The following is a 16,469-nucleotide window of genomic DNA, read 5'->3' as shown; positions in this document are numbered from 1 at the left end:
AAGGTGCTGTCTTGAATTGGTAACCTAAGACCGTAAAAACCCCTGAAACGCATCTTCTCATGGTTATCTTCATAATAATTACAACAACTTATGCCACTGTATTAATTTCATAAAGTGTGGCAGTTGACGCTTTTTGCGGAAATGGTGGTTGCATTCTTGGCCCGCACGCGGTTATTGACAATGGGGTTTTGAGAGTAACTGGTTGCATGTAGTAGGAATGCAAGACAAACCCATTTATATGATCCCCAGTAATTTAACAACATTTGATGACTCTTATCCCATCATTCTGATGCATATAATCCATTCAAACAATTCCTCTTTTATCAGCATCCCTTGCGGTGTCTCACAATGACTTCTCAATTGCCTTACAAGACCCGCAAAATAATTCCAATTGCTATCGCAGTGTTTCTTGCGTACGTACTACTGTCATTTATTATCAGAGACACTGGAGACACTGTGTGGCCATATGAATTGTCACGTTTTTCACGAAGTGGCATACGTGATGGAGATTTCGACCACATCTCAAACACCACCCTTGGGGTTAGTATTCGCTTCATGTATTCTACGTGATCGACTGATTTGAGTTTGACTAATATCTTTTATCAGTTTGAGCACATATATGCTATTGGTTTAAAAGAGCGCACAGACAAGCGTGATTTTTTTACAGTATCAGCCTCGGTCTCCGGCTTCGAAGTTGATTGGGTTGACGGAGTTCGCTCACAAGACTTACAGCAGAAAGCGCTACCAAATGTATGCATTCAGATACTTACTTCATAAAGCACTTACTGATGTTCGAGGAAGGGATACAACCTTTCAACCATAGAGCCCAATGCTGTTGGATGTTGGCGCGCTCACATGAATGTATTGAACAGGTATAGTTGGCTTCCTATCCTCTCTGGTTTAAGCTGTTTAATCTAATATTCGAGTGTGGGAAAATCAGTGTCATTGCCAACTCTTATTCCACCGCCTTGGTACTAGAAGATGATGCCGACTGGGACGTGAACATCAAGGCACAACTCCGTGAATTTGCCCGTGGTCTTCACTCTCTGAAAGGGGATAAAAAGGTATCCAAGCAGGCTCCTTATGGAACTGAGTGGGATCTTCTCTGGATTGGAGGATGTGCATCAGGGCCACATGCGAATGAAACTCAATTCTACGCCATACCTGATGACCCAACAGTCCCAAGGGTCGAACGTCGAGGCACATGGCTTGGCCCTCTCGACAGCTGGAAAGATGTGTTTCCTGAAGACTCGACGCGATTCATTTACCGCGCTGAAGTAGGCTGTTGCACTTATGGATACGCAGTCACAAACAGAGGGGCGAAAAAGATCCTTACCGCTCTAGCCATCGATCACATAGAGGCCCCGGTTGACAATGCTATGTCTGAATTGTGCGGTGGCCTTGGTGATCGTGAGCGTATTGAGTGTTTCGCGCCATTCCCCAATCTCATCGGAACATATAGACCAGCGGGTCCAGCATACAAAGATTCCGATATTAATAGCGGCGACCAAAGTGTTCATGAGGAACAAGCTTATAACCTTGTATACAGCACGCGACGCAATATTCACAGATTGGTTTCTGGCGCAGAAACGGTCTTTTCACAATGGGGTGAGGAGTCACCATGGTCACCAGGAGAAGTGAATCCGAAAGAGCTTGTTTATCCACGGGGCTACCATTTTCACTAGTTTTATTGCAGTTCTCTTTTCCTTTTGTGACGTGCTGTGCCGCTGCTGATTTTCTACTACTTTGACGTTTTCCTTTTTTAGTTTTTTTATTTTCCGATTTTGTTAAAAGTGCACATAGAGCAACCGTTGCATTGAAGAAGTGAAACACACCCATTCCAGGAACGGATATAACGCATTTGTAATATAAAAGTGGATTAACTGTATAGTCTCCGAAATTTCATGATTTGACAGTATTCTTCGTAACACAAGATATCCGTCACAGGGACCAGTTGTAGTAATTGCGTAATATTAGCAAGTGGCTATTTATAAAAGCCGTGCTTTTTTGGGAGGAGAAGGGGGGACAATCTAACCAAGAGGGAGAATATAAGGACTAGAAAAAGAAAAGAAAAAAAAATTGCTAGTCCAATACTACGGTATTTGCGGGACGAGGGACGAGGGACGAGGGTGTTGTTCCCATCTGGCTGCAAACGTCAGTTCAAGAAATTCTTAATTCTGTGTGATCACCAAACTTATATGACTTAATTATACGAGTAGCTAAGTTCTTTCTACATCACATATTGTTCAGAAGTTTGCTTCTGCTTACTCCATTCAAAAATGTTTACCTTTCGTGAACTCAGATCAAAACTCAAGGTGGCAGAAGGATGGTCTCGCGATTACTTCAGATCGGACACGGAGGAATTGAGCCTTCTTGAAAAAGATGATGATTCGGAATCTCAATCTCTCGAGTATACATCAGACGACGAAGACAGAGCCCCTGGAAAGCTCCGCCTGGTGCTGTGCATCACGACCAATATCGTTTCGACGGTTTCAATAGTAAGTGAGCATCAAAAAGCCACACATATTCTCTTTCGCTAATAATCTGTAGGTTTTCACAAATAAGTACATTTTCTCCAACGAAACACTACGCAATTGTCAAATGGCCTTTGCGTCTTATCACTTTTTCATTACCGGTCTCACTTTGTGGGTAATATCGCGGCCGTTCTGCGGTGCTTTTGTGGCCAAATCAGTCTCTGTTCGTCGGAATGTTCATCTGATCGTCCTTACGTGCGCTCAAGTCGTCCTTCAAAACATCTCCCTAGCAAATTCGTCTATTATATTCCACCAGCTCGTGCGATTATTACTAACGCCTGCAACCGCTTTACTGAGCTTCCTACTCTATCGCTCTGTCATTCCTAAGGCATCCATTCTTCCAATGATTATTTTGTGTGGAGGCGTGGGAATTGTATTCTGGTCCGATTCATATTCCGCGCCTAATACAGCCGTTGAAACATCTTCCAAGGGTGTTATATGTGCATTTACTGGTGTCATCGTTAGCGCCTTTTACACATCACTGGTTGGAAGCTACCAAAAAAAGTTGCAAGTGAACAGCATGCAGCTCTTACTCAACCAAGCACCAATGAGCGCCAGCTTACTTTTGTGTATGGTCCCCTTTCTTGATACACCGCCCACAACCACGGGACTTTCACCATCTTTATATGTCGCGATTATCGCAGTGAGTACTTCTTTTTAATTAACGTTACCCTTCCACACCGTCAAAACTCTGATCGCTAACCGATTAACCTATTTTCTAGAGTGGTTTCTTTGCTTGTCTCGTCAATGTGTCACAATTTGCTGTAATTGACGCCGTGGGTCCCGTTAGCAGCACGGTCACTGGGCATTTGAAGACATGTACGATTGTGGGCCTGGGTTGGTTCCTAAGTAACCACTCTATCTCGAAGCAAAGTATTGCCGGGATTCTCATGGCTTTGCTTGGAATGGGCTTGTAAGTCTTGACTTCCATCTCAAAACATACCCCCTTCTGATCGATTCTTTTTTGGAAAGGTACGTGGTTGCTATTCTCCAAGGACGCAGATGAAATACAGTGGTATTGTGGTTGATCCACTGCCAAGCGGCCCACACCCCTATACTATGACAGTACTCGAGCGACCTGCATTTCAAAAACCGGTCAAGCAGATGTGAAGACCTTTTTCTTTTCCTATTCGGTAGTCACGTGTCATATCTTCCTCCTATATACCAATGCACAAAGAGAAAAAATAAATTTGATGAGGAATGACGCTGAGCGTCAAACATGTAAAGCAACTTGAGAAGACTGGTCGTATCAGGAATGTAATTACTTGTCTAGAGGAAGATGACGCAAGAGGCAGCCGAATGATAAGTATTCTGTGGTTCTCAATTACTCTATAAATCGCCGAACCAACATGTTAAACCGAGTGTTCCGTGTCATTACAATCTCGGGCGTTAAGTCATCCAGCTGTGGCGCCACTTGGTGCCAGGCATGATAAGCGAGTTGATGTGGGTACATACTACCATTGTGGCTGGCAAGGGTCTTTTCAAACTTCCTGGCCTGGGTGTCAGTAAGCAGCTCGTGCATATACTGTATAGAATCCCAGCTTGGCCAGAAGAACGCCGATGGTGTCAAGGTGCAAATTTCTTCTGGGAATGTCAGAGACCACTCCTTTGGGAGTATGACCGAGTGGGTGTTCCACTCGGCTACCTCAAAGGAGCTGTAGCTTGCCTTCCAGCGGTCCATGAATGCGGCGCCCTTTCGCCCCAAAATAATGCCGTTGCAGAGCCCGAAGCGGTCACGACCCTCATTTCCGAGAATTGTGTCCTTTGGGCTATGCAAAAGACCGTCAAATGGCCGAAGAGCGATGATGTCCGTATCGAAGTAGATCCCGCCGTCGCGTTGTAGTATATCTAGCCGCATCACATCCGAGACGTGTGCTAGGTGCCAATTCTCCTCGACTTGTTTCGGATATTCTTGCTTCAAGTCGTGGTGGACGAGCGTGATGTTGGCGTGCAGCTTGCGTAACCACTCATTGTCATCGTTGAGATCGGTATAATGTAGATTCAGCCGGTCTGGTTGGAGAGACACTAGTGCGGCCCGCATAGCCAGATAGCTCACAAAGGATAGTTCAGTCCGATTGAGCCATATGAAATTTACGACCTTTGGGATCGGGTTGGGGGACAGTGTCCCACTCTTGGAGCAGTGTCGCTCTTCCGGAGTCTCTTCAGGGATGTCATCGAATTCTTCCTGAGGCTCTTCCGACTCTTGAGGATCATGCGGGTCCTGAACATGATATGCGGCGGTCTCTATGGCGGTATCCGTTCCGGTCAATGCTTTTGCACTCGTGGCGCTCTCTGTAGGATGGTAGATTGAGCTCTGTTGTTCTTCAGCTAGCTCGGCCGGTTTCCCTTTATAGGGTGGGCGGGTGTAGTAGGTGGTCGCATGTTGATATCCGGCAGCAACACGATTAAAATGCCATGTAGATGGTTGAGAAGTACACAATAAATAGAGGATAGTCACAGACGCGATCGCCAGAATTACGAACTTGGCGAGAAAATTGAAATGAGGCATACTGAGCTGCGAGTGTCAGATCCCCTGTGCCCGCGAGGAACCAGAATCAAACTGGAATATGGCTCATGTTAGCGATTGCTTTACGGTGCTAACATAGCGAGCGCAAGCGTTAGTGTGCCATTCGAGGTTCGATGGTTCTGCAGTGTGGGCCGGAAACGGCATCACGGCTGATGCCAAATTCTCGGTTTATTGGCGCTTTGCCGCTTAAGACTTTTAGGCACGTTACAAAGAGGTTGAAATAGTGGTTCTGCTACAGTTAGTGAGCTAAGATCGACTACTCCGGTTCATCGGTTTTCATGTGTCATCCCTTGACCTCGCAGCAAACCGCATGCGGAACGCAAAAGTATTTGACTGTGGACCCGAGTCTGAGCGCAGGTGGAATGTCCCGACAAATGGAAAATGTCTAGCTGAAATTACATACTTCTTTTTTTAATTTTGTATAGGATCTGCCATTTGGCGGTCCCGTGTTTTTCCGGGTAAAATACCCTATATTCAACTATGTATTCAACATAGTATTCGACACACCCCTCCCTAGCTTTTGAAGCTTCCATTTTCTTGGCTTCAAGAGCTGCTAATTCCTTTAAATCCGGCCTCTTTTCAAAATAGCCTCTATTTTTTCTAGATTATGTGACTGATCTCTCTCTCTTTCAATCTCTCTAAATCCTTTAAATATGTATTCTTCTTAAATAGCCTCTATTTTTTATAAGATGGCTAATCTCTCGCATACCGATTATCTGATACACATTTTGCGCCGAAGGGAGAAGGAAATTTGATCCAAACATATATTCAACGAGTGAACCCTCGGTACCCATTCCTTCACGAAGAATCATTTCTCGGCTGGCATCATTCTTGGAAAGATTCTCAAAATGGTAATCGAGAGCTTGCAGTCCAAGAGCAATGGAAATCATTTTTCATGACAATGGCTTTGGCAGTTAGCCTCCTGATCGCCCCCCAGGTATCATCAGATGAGATGGATTTGTCGAATGTAAGCAATATGCTTTGAAGTATATATTGCAAGTCTAACTTAACTTCACAGTTTCTATACTTTTCCGCTCTGAAATACCTCGATGCTGTATTTGCCAAACCGGAACCTGTTTTGCATGCCCAAGCATATCTATTATGTACCCCACACGCTCTCCACTCGCCTTCGTCTCGAACCCTTCTCACGATGACTTCAACAACAATGCGACATTGTGTTATTTCTAAATTGCATCTGTGCTTGAACGAACGGGAGATTAGAGACAGTACAAGCCTTCTTGAGGTTCAAATCCGCCGTCGTGTCTTCTGGTCCGCATACGCAATCGATCGCCTCGTTAACTGGATTTATCATATCCCATGCAGTCTTCCAGATGAAAATATCCAAACTAAGGTAAATACCCTTTGCTGGTTTTCTCTATCAATATACTGACTAGCTAATTGAACCCAAGCTATTTGCATTAAGCGACGATGAAATCAAAGCGTGGGCTCCAACGCCGTACTTTTATAGGGATGTGGAATCTGCCCCACGACGAACTCAAGTCTCATCTTCCCTCCAGTTAACTGGCGCTAGACGGGTCCAGTCGCGAATACTCAATATCATGATGCGTGTTGACTACGAAGATAAATTTGCTCAACGCTATGACTGGCGCTTACACATGCTCGAGGAGCTTCATCAATGGAAGATGCAACTAAAGCCGCATATTGACCTCCAGTCAGAAGGATACACTAGTGAGTGATGGGTCGGAATGACTTACAACTATACCGTCCTCCTCTTACATAGACCTATGAAGGAGAATGTCAATGGTTTAGTCGGCGAAAAATGCGCCTAAGCCTGCGTTGAGCTTATATCGGTTCACCGACAGTATCAGAAAGGCCGTCAAACGGCACAGCTTTGGCCGGGCGTGAGTAGTCATTGTTGTTATGTGCTTGCTAGCTAGATTACTGACTCACAAACTCCTCGACTTTAGCTTCTGAGCCAATTCGGCGTGGGAATCACCCTGTTATATTGTTTCTGGGCTACCAATTATTCATGCCGGGAAACTTTATTTCGCATCCCCGGGATCTCGGCTGGGATTCGAACATGCTCTGTTATTCTCGCCGTATTTTCAGAACGCTGGAAACAGGCTGAGGCATTGCGGGATGTGTTCGACATCCTATCTAACTCGATTCAACCCATCAACTTCGTGTCCAACGATGCAGAGCAGAATGGAGTTCCCTCCTTAGCTGCAGACCGAATTAAGCCCATGATTCCGCTTATCACGTCCTTGGTCATGGACGACCATGTTTGCAGAATGATCAGAGAGATGATCTCAGGGAACTACCGATGGAATGACAGTGGAACATGTGACAAGTATCTGGGGTGGTCTTCGGGAAACGTCCATGATCCTCATACTTGTCGTCTCTCTTTGTACTGATCAAGGCATTCCTATCATCGATTCAGGTGGAATGAGCTTGCATCCACAACGAAGCTCTTGGTTATCGATGGATACTGTCACTGGTGCCTCATTTGGACCATTGGAGTATGAGCTCTCCGCCTATTCGGGCTTGTTTGGCTCTACGAAGTTCTGAAGGAATTCTCTTTTTCTTGTTGTTTTTATGTGCCGACGAGCAAGGCATCGAGAGGAGGACCGATTCTGATGGGCTTCTTTACCAACTAACTGCAAGCATAAATGAAAGGAGCTTGATTTTCACCTAATTCACTCTATGTACTACCTTAGACGGCTCGGTTGAACCTATTTCTGTGCCTTGGCGTATGGGGATATATATCTAGAAAAATTTCTAGTCATACAATTATTTGTTGCCAAAATTGGCGTACTATGTACTATGAATGATAGTTAGTGGTGTTATTAGTACGATAGGGTGGAATAGGCGTGTTGTTTTGCCAAAACACGAGAATGAGGTTTACTCCTAAGCTGTCTAAGGGGGGTTGCGCTCCGCCATCCTAATTGTTTGTCAACCAATAGCAAAATATAATTATCTCCCTTGCATAACCTAATACATACGACCATAGGGTGTGGAAAACAGGGCTTCCCGTCCGCTCAGCAGTACTTAAGCCACACGCCGGTGAGTTAGTAGTTGGGTGGGTGACCACCAGCGAATCCTCACTGTTGTATGTTTTTAGTTTTTTGACTTGGAAAGTCTCTTGCCGCCCTATTTTTCAGCCCCTTCAACCCATCTACCTAAATGCCCTAAACACCACTGTATTGCACCTGAATATCCTGCACGCCCCTGAATCACTGACCTGTCCTTCTCCTCCCGTACTGATTTTTTTATTTCTCATAGGCGTGTTGTTTCACAACTCTTTGATACTAGCTTCTACCGGTTGACATATGTCCTCCTAGGATTCAAATGGCAATGGGAAACAAAAGGTAAGAAGAAGGGCCGCCTAGGAGAATCAAACTTGACTCTCCATTGGCAAATCCCATTCGTGGGCGTAGTCGAATCCTAGCCAGGGCACACTTCCTACCAAAATGGTAAGGTATTGCGAGGGCTATTCCGATTATTTAGGTATAGGGCCAGGAGTGCCAGCTAATTCCCGGTTCACTGCGGTTGCTTTGTCTTCCTATCCCCTAGGGGCCCTAGGACCCTTTTGGCCTAGGGCCTTTAGGGTGCTAGCCACCTATCTAATTGGCTCTGGCAAAGAGGCATAAGAGTGTATGGCTGGCTACGTTATTATACTAGACTACAAGCGTCGTCGAGACCGATAAGATTTAAATTCCTATCACTATATGATAATAAGCAAGGCGGAGCACCGTAGTACATATGAGTGGGGTATGAGGTTATGGCTAGTAGTTCCCCAAAGGGTGCTGTTAGAGTGGCTAGTGACATGCTGATCCAGTGGGAACCGCGTGCCTTTGGCAACGCTAGTTATTCGAGCAGAGTGGCTCCCATAAGTGCGTTACATGTGCCACTCTATACAGAGTAGCTCCCATATGTGAAACGATTACTGCCCTTGTCAAAACAAAAAACCAATAAGAGAATCAAATTTCTTATTGAATATAAATTCGCTGGTGGTCACCCACCCCACCACTAACTCACCGGCGTATGCGCTATAGGGCGAGAAGACGATCGCCATTGGCCCCGATGCGCATTCCCATGTGCTTCCCGTAGGCAGCCGCAAAATTATACTAGTAGCCAATGACGAAGAGAGTACTTAATTTAGCGTCACTGCGCATGACAAAAGTTCCATGTATCTGTCTCTCAGAGCCTATCAAAAGCCGCTGAGAACCAACAGAGGCCTGATAGCCCCTCATTTCATCCCGACGCAAACACAGCCCCGAGATAGCTCTCTACCATGCTTTATAGTGTCAATGCTCAATGGTATCAGTCCTCAGGCATCTCTCATTCAATCCTTTAGCGCTGTCTAATTTCTATTCCGGGGGCTGCGCCACGCTATTGTGGCAGAACGGCCTGCCATGTCTACTAGGATTCTTCCAAGGCTCAACGTGCAGCCTAAAGTAATTAATACAAATGGTTCTGCTCCAGATGCTATAAAGTAATCGAACAGAACCTTCATACCCAACAGTATATTTCCTATCGATTGTCTCCAGATTCCCTGAATTCCTTAAATTTATAATGCCTTCCCGATATTCCCATGTCGCAACTTCACCCATGGCTCCTCTATCCGAGATCATCAAACTCGAACCGGAGGAAGAGCCTTGGTGTGCCGGTTACGCTCCTTCACAGGGCCGTCGTTGTCACGTCCGCACGAATGCACGCGGTCGCAGTTCGGCAATGATGCTTCTGAATGAGGGTACTAAAGACCTTCGAGCCGGTCGGAACATCGATACACTGCTGGAAAATTTAGCTCCTTATGTTTTATGCACAAGGTTCCACCAGAGCCAAGCTTCGGATCTCGCGCGTCGTTGGAAAAGACAAGTCCGTACATATCTCGATTCGCAGGTTGTTTCAACGCCATATACACGGCCAGTGAGAACATCATCCCGAATGATCTCAGAGACTGCCGAGGCGAATATGGAGGAGATAATTGCCGTTCTTCACCAAAGACTTCGTGATGCCGAGGAAGAGATCAGGCGCCTCAAGGTCGCTCAATCTGGCCTACCGGTTACTGCAAACCCTCGTCACCACGAGCGTAGATTCATGAGCGCAGTCGTTAATTCCAGCAGCATGGGAAGCGCGTCAAGCGGAAATCCTCCAGCAAATCGTGTTAACGAAACATTGAGAAGAGACTCAACAGAATCTTCTACAAATCAGTCAGCAATCACTGTACCTCGACCAGTTCAAGCCCAAGCCACTCGCCAAACAAGCGCTGTTTCTATTTCGAGCCCAAGACCAGCAAGCACACCAACTGTGGCTCGCGCCTTCGGTAGAATTGGGAATACGGCCAGCCAGGATGAAACATCCCAGCCCAATCGCCGTGAGATTGAAGGAGAATGTGGTATTTGTTTATGCAATTTGCATAGTTCGCAAGATGAGGACTGGGACGAAGAAGAGGAGAGCGAGAACAGTGGTGGCGATGACTACGGTGACAATGATCAAGACAATAATTATGAGGATGATGATTATGATGACTATGCGGAGGATGATGAACACCTTAAAGAATTGGTTTGGTGCAAGGCACGCTGTGGAGTCAACTTCCACAAACAGTGTATCGACCAATGGCTAGAAACAGATCACGCTCCCACATGCCCAGCATGTAGGAGTAATTGGAAACACTGAATGGGTATGACATTTTCCCTTATAAAATGGCGCCTTTGATATAAATTATCGTTTAATGAGCTACACACGAACCAATGAACTTCCTGTTTTTCAGCGTAATTGCCCGATCTGATTGAAACGATGATAGAACAAAAGCACAGACCCCCCTTTTGGATAGATGGTCCAGGGGTTGCATCTGGGGTGGTGCAGTAAGTAGGAGGAATAGGTAGGCGGCATTAAAAGCGGTCAAGGGAGGAAGTACTGGGGCATAAATATTATGTCGAATACTAAGGTTGAATACATGGTGGAAACAGGGTATTTTACCCAGAAAATCATCCACGGATGTGACAACTGGTACCAACCATACCATACAAAAGTGCATAATACAGTTAGTCATCGATGTTCGCACAGAATGTTGAAAACGCGGGTTTTCTCATTTTAGTTAGAGATTGCAATATATCTGTTTTTGACCATACGTTGTCGTACTGCCAGATTTCTGTCAATTAATGAAACGCCACTGTACATTTGACACCTCCATACCCTACCACGACAACCATCTTCTTCCTTGGTATTCCGTACGGGAGATCTTCACAATCAAGCCACTACCAGAACGGCGCTAAACAAAGCATGAGCTTATCTCTGATATGATCCGCAGTGGAGAACTATCTAGATCGCAGATGGCAGAGGCAGCTGGCTGCAACATGAGTACCATCCTGAGAATCTCTTCCAATATACGGATATTTAGCAACGTCAAAGCACCGCCCAATAAAGGTAGCCGACCACGAAGCATCACTCCAGTCATGCTAGAAGGTCTTTACGATCACCTGCTCGAAAAGCCTAATATGTACCTCGACGAGAGGGCTATTTTTCTGAGGGATAAGTTCGATATATAAGCAACAAAATCTAGCATCAGCCGCGCTCCTTACATCTAAAGGCTAGTCAAAAAAGACGGCACGCGTCAAGGCTAGAGAGCGCAATCTAGACCTGCGTAATGAATCCTTTCGCTTTATCTCAGTTTTCCGTTCCTACTACCTTATCTATGTGGATGAATCTGGATATAATAAAAGTATAGGCTTTAGGCAGACGAGGAGGTGGTCCCTACTTAGTACTGCCCCAGTTCAAGTATCTAAATTCCATCGTAATCAACAATATCAGACACTACCTGTATATGCCTAAGATGGTATCGCTTTGTCTCGTGTTCTAAGGCTCGACTAACGCGTCCGTCTTTGAGGGATTTATTGAGTAGCCTCTCTAGCACTGTCGGAAATAGCCCGAGCCGAACCTTGGAAGTCATATGAGCCCCAACCAGTCTAGAACCACGTAAAGGTGAAGTGTCTCACCAAGGATACATCTAAATGATCAACGTGTATAATGCCAAGATCGCCTCACAGGTTTGGCCTAGACGTCGGGATACGATCATGGTGATGTAAAATGATGTCAGGTTCCCGAAGACACCCGGCTGTCCGGTGAGAGAGATATATCCCTCGTTTATGCGATTTGGTCATAAAGGCGTCCGGCCCAAAACCAATTTAAATGAAGATAAACCATTACATTCGGAAATCAACTCGACCAGAAGATTTTCGGTAAAAATAAACTATGTCTACCTCGATCACCACAGATGTCAGCAACTATGAGGCTCAGGGATACGGCGACCTAAGCCATACGATGAAAGCCTTGACCTGGCAAGGGAAGAATTCGGTTAAAATCGGTCAGTCATTCTGCTTATCACGACCTTCACTTCACTTTGACCCTCTCAAAATAAATTCGATTTCCCTGCTTATACAATTTGTTATAGTGGAGACAGCTCGCCCGAAGATCATTGATGAAGGCGATGTCATACTTAGGGTGACGGGCAGCACCATTTGTGGGAGTGACTTGCACCTGTTCCACGGTATGTCTTAGCTCTATAATAGTTAATAAAGTGTTAGTGGATCTTCTGACGCGGTATCTGTTGCCGATTTGCAGAGGCTATCCCAGATCTTCAGAAAGGTGATATCCTCGGCCACGAGTTCTGCGGTGTTATCGCAAGCGTGGGGCCGACAGTCAAGAAGGTTAAAGTAGGTGACCGCGTTGTGGCGAGCTTCCAAATTGCCTGCGGGGAGTGTTATTATTGCAAGAAGAAGCTGTCCTCAATGTGTGAGCGGACGAATTCGAGCGAGGCGGCCTCTCAGCTGTATGGGCGTCGAACAGCCGGTATGTCTCCTCTTTAAATGGCTATTCTAATGTTAGCGGTGCTATTATACTAAGTCCCGCCTCAGGCATGTTTGGATACTCTCACTTCACGGGGGGCTTTGCCGGTGGGCAAGCAGAATATGTTCGCGTCCCTTACGGTGATGTGAACCTCCTTCAGCTGCCTGACGATGTCCCCGATGAAAAAGGTCTTTACCTTTCCGATGTGCTGGCAACATCTTGGAACGCCGTTGTTGACACTGGGGTTGAGAAGGGCGACACTGTGGCAATCTGGGGAGCTGGCCCAGTTGGACAAATGGCAGCTGAATTCAGCTTTTTCAACGGTGCTAATAGGGTTATTCTTATTGACGGCGGCCGTGGAAAATGGCGACTAGACTTTGTCAAGAAGATTCTACCCAAGCTCGAGATTGTTGAGTATACGAATCTCCCGAAGGGCGAGTCTGTTGCCTCAACTCTGAAGAAAATGTGCGACGGCCGTGGACCCGATGTAGCGATTGAGTGCGCCGCTGGTGAGTATACGAAAGGGTGGGCTCATTACTATGAGAGATTACTAGGCATGGAAAATGACACGTCTGAACTCCTCAACGAGATGATTACCTCTGTCCGTGGGTTCGGGCGTTGTGGTGTCACGGGTGTATATACCGGTTATGTGAGTGATACATTTCCTATGGCAAAACAATTCCGCTGACATGGCAACGCAGTGCAATCACTTCAACATCGGTTCCTTGATGGAGACCGGGATCCATCTCGCTGGCAATGGACAAGCCCCCGTGCAAAAGTACTGGAATGACCTCTTAAAGCTCATTCAGCAGGAGCAGATTCACCCTTTGCATATGGTTACCCACCGGTTCAAGCTCGAGGATATGGAGACGGTATATGATTTATTCAATAAGCGTGAACCGTCTATGCAGAAGGTTTTCATTCAGACAAAGTTTTCCGCGCCTCCAGCACCAGGAGCTCCTACTTTAACAGTAGTATGAGCTTCACTTTGCTGAATAAAAGTTTTCCTAACAAGTTCAAATATCTGACATTGGCTTTATGGATATCTGAAATGTCATTTTTAGTTCGGCTCTCAACAATAAGATTGTGAAAAGTCTACCATGGAAGTGAAGAGTCGATATATTTTTGAAAATGCGCACCTAGTATCGAAGGAGCGTGCCACATAACTTTGCTATTTCTGTTACTTATGAAACGAAAGCTGAGACAAGAAGACCATAGAGAAGCTCGGCCTGCATTAGCCTTCCTATACTATGCTGTTTGCACTAAGAAGCCTAAGCTAGGCTGACCAAGGCCAAGGGAAAGCGAGCGAATTGATGATAGAAAAGTCTTGAATGAAAAGAGAAGAATGTGGGGAGAGCAAGCAAGCACACGTACTATAGGAGGCCGACTAATCAATGGACTGACACTGATTTTGAACAAGCCGACTTTATAATGTATTAGAAAAAGGAACTACGTTGCTTGCCGTATTTGAAGTACTGCGATCATATGAATGGACTCGTATATAGTTGACTCCGGACTTTTTAAAACTTTTTGACAGACTAATTGACAAGATCGAGTAGATTTAAAATGGCAAACTTCATCCCATGTGGTTCAAGTGATACACCCCTGCCATGTAAGCTACCTAAGCCTCATGCAGAGACAGATTCAAGTCCTGACCGACAACCTTTCCACCTCCCAGTTGCACCTGCTCAATAGGTTGAAACACGAAGAAAACACGTAAAACACCAGAATTGTCATTCTCTTCAGTCACATTCCGCCAAGAATGGGCTGTACCTCGTTGAACAAATACATCACCCTTTGCCATTAATTTTTTTTCACCGGAATCGAGGACTAATTCTGTAGTGCCATCAATTATGACACCATAGTCCAGGGTCGCTGTTCGGTGCATCGGGACCGCTGAACCCGGAGGTACCTCAATAATTGTGCAGGAAGTGCCGTTTGGCGGATTCAAAGGCGATGGATCCGAGAGCTGAGAGTGATAGTGCTTAATGTCGAGATTGGCTTTGGACTCCGGGGTTGCAGAAGTTGGAGGGGAAAGCCCTTGAACAGGAAATGTACTTGTGTTGTAGGCCAGAGCATAGTCTGATGTTGTGGGTTTACCGGGGGGGACCGGGAACCCAGTAAACGATACCTGCTCCCCGACCGCGTCACTAAAGATAGCTCGACCGCTTGTAGCATCATGAGATGTTATGATCCGACGAAGCGGCTCGGGCTTTTGTCCGACTACCATATTGAGGCCAATATCAAGAGATAAAAGGGCGGGATATCTAAGAGTAAGATGCACGTTTTGCAGTAAGACTGAGGAATATCCCGAAATACGATCCCAGCAACGCTCAATACTTATATTATCAGCTCCGTGACGCATATGACTCAAATATTAGATCATCGTAAAATTAATAGGTCGATTATGAATCCATGTTCTCCTCATAGGATGAGGATGTCATTATGACTTGAATTCAATTCATCATTGATCGCTTTACTCTGGGGACCCAAGGAATGCTTTTCTCCTTGTGATAGAAATGTTCTTACTAAAAGAACTGACATCAAATTAAAGCTCATCGTGTCATCATTCGAACTATTAAGTCATGAGCACATCATGGATGAAAGTGAGCATCGCATAGCATTGGATTGTATGGGAGTTCGCGTGTTCAGCAGAGTCGTGGAGACTAGTCTTCCGCACAACCCGGGTCTAGGTCGAGATATCTAACCGGGCCCGGGTCGAAGTCGGCTAACCCGGACTTAACCTAGGACCTAGGCTGGGGCCCTATTGGGCCTAGCAAAACCTAACTTTGATATTGTTGGGCTACTAACTATGGGAGAGAAGAAGAAGAAGAATCATGATCTATTCAATCTATCTGAAGCAGGGGATTTATACCCTGCCAAACAAAGAAAGACGGGCTCAGTCTGCAAACAAATGGAGGCATCAATGGGATGACCGACATTGTCTAAGATAAAACCAAACTTTGTCTAAAACCAAACTCTTAGTGTTTATAAAGCTGCTAAATAATCAATATATAATTTTAGTATTTTCCTCTATTTTAGATCGAACCTATATAAACTAACTTATTAGGTATTAATTTTATAAGGTTGGTATGGATTGTTTGCGTGGCACGCCGACTTAATGCAAATTCTGCTTTGGGGGGTTTTCAAGAACATTCTATGCGGAAGAGCACCCATTTTTAAAAGTAAAGAAAAGCCTCAAATTCTAGCATGCCGTACGAATCTTTAACAATAGCTAAAAGAAAAAAAAACAAAACATACAACAGTGAGGATTCGCTGGTGGTCACCCACCCAACTACTAACTCACCGGCGTGTGGCTTAAGTACGGCTGAGCGGACGGGAAGCCCTGTTTTCCACACCCTATGGTCGTATGTATCATGTTATATGTGGGGAAGGTTCATATAGCCTCTAATTGAAATTGATTTAGAAATTAGTTGGCAACAACTCCAAAGGAATGTCCCTTTTGAACAGCAGGAGTATCCGGTGCGGATCTGGTACGCAGCCGGCTTCCAAGGTTGAGCTGATGGACTTTAAGTAATTCAGACCAACCATGGGCGGGGCGGAATCATTCTGAGGTCCGGACTGTCGAGCGCTATCCT

The 16,469-nt window shown here is 45.5% G+C and overlaps 7 protein-coding genes across 7 annotated transcripts; 5 read left to right on the top strand and 2 right to left on the bottom strand.

Moving 5' to 3' along the window:
- Positions 1 to 348: 348 nt before the first annotated feature.
- N7471_007908 (putative LPS glycosyltransferase) lies at positions 349 to 1,685 on the top strand (the record flags this gene model as incomplete). Its single annotated transcript, XM_057280627.1, has 4 exons — positions 349 to 540; positions 607 to 750; positions 802 to 872; positions 941 to 1,685. 4 exons carry the CDS (start codon positions 349 to 351, stop codon positions 1,683 to 1,685), a joined length of 1,152 nt encoding a protein of 383 aa, XP_057134887.1.
- Positions 1,686 to 2,279: 594 nt separating this feature from the next.
- N7471_007907 (uncharacterized protein) lies at positions 2,280 to 3,445 on the top strand (the record flags this gene model as incomplete). The annotated part of the gene is made up of 3 exons (XM_057280626.1): positions 2,280 to 2,498; positions 2,551 to 3,177; positions 3,257 to 3,445. Coding segments are annotated over 3 exons (1,035 nt in total), but the record flags the coding sequence as incomplete, so codon positions are not given.
- A 413-nt stretch (positions 3,446 to 3,858) lies between these two features.
- Positions 3,859 to 5,043, bottom strand: N7471_007906 (uncharacterized protein; the record flags this gene model as incomplete). The annotated part of the gene is made up of 1 exon (XM_057280625.1): positions 3,859 to 5,043. One exon carries the CDS (start codon positions 5,041 to 5,043, stop codon positions 3,859 to 3,861), a length of 1,185 nt encoding a protein of 394 aa, XP_057134885.1.
- Positions 5,044 to 5,962: 919 nt separating this feature from the next.
- Positions 5,963 to 7,436, top strand: N7471_007905 (fungal specific transcription factor domain-containing protein; the record flags this gene model as incomplete). The annotated part of the gene is made up of 5 exons (XM_057280624.1): positions 5,963 to 6,028; positions 6,080 to 6,412; positions 6,471 to 6,750; positions 6,895 to 6,923; positions 6,990 to 7,436. 5 exons carry the CDS (start codon positions 5,963 to 5,965, stop codon positions 7,434 to 7,436), a joined length of 1,155 nt encoding a protein of 384 aa, XP_057134884.1.
- A 2,197-nt stretch (positions 7,437 to 9,633) lies between these two features.
- N7471_007904 (uncharacterized protein) lies at positions 9,634 to 10,701 on the top strand (the record flags this gene model as incomplete). Its single annotated transcript, XM_057280623.1, has 1 exon — positions 9,634 to 10,701. One exon carries the CDS (start codon positions 9,634 to 9,636, stop codon positions 10,699 to 10,701), a length of 1,068 nt encoding a protein of 355 aa, XP_057134883.1.
- A 1,575-nt stretch (positions 10,702 to 12,276) lies between these two features.
- On the top strand, positions 12,277 to 13,844 carry N7471_007903 (zinc-dependent alcohol dehydrogenase; the record flags this gene model as incomplete). The annotated part of the gene is made up of 5 exons (XM_057280622.1): positions 12,277 to 12,388; positions 12,476 to 12,571; positions 12,646 to 12,873; positions 12,939 to 13,519; positions 13,572 to 13,844. Coding segments are annotated over 5 exons (1,290 nt in total), but the record flags the coding sequence as incomplete, so codon positions are not given.
- Positions 13,845 to 14,491: 647 nt separating this feature from the next.
- N7471_007902 (cupin domain-containing protein) lies at positions 14,492 to 15,100 on the bottom strand (the record flags this gene model as incomplete). The annotated part of the gene is made up of 1 exon (XM_057280621.1): positions 14,492 to 15,100. One exon carries the CDS (start codon positions 15,098 to 15,100, stop codon positions 14,492 to 14,494), a length of 609 nt encoding a protein of 202 aa, XP_057134881.1.
- Positions 15,101 to 16,469: the final 1,369 nt, after the last annotated feature.

Source organism: Penicillium samsonianum (assembly GCF_028829775.1).
Source record: "Penicillium samsonianum strain IBT 33392 chromosome Unknown utg000004l_segment0_segment0, whole genome shotgun sequence".
Taxonomy (NCBI): Eukaryota; Fungi; Ascomycota; class Eurotiomycetes; order Eurotiales; family Aspergillaceae; genus Penicillium; species Penicillium samsonianum.
This window is presented reverse-complemented; position numbering and strand designations above follow the sequence as displayed.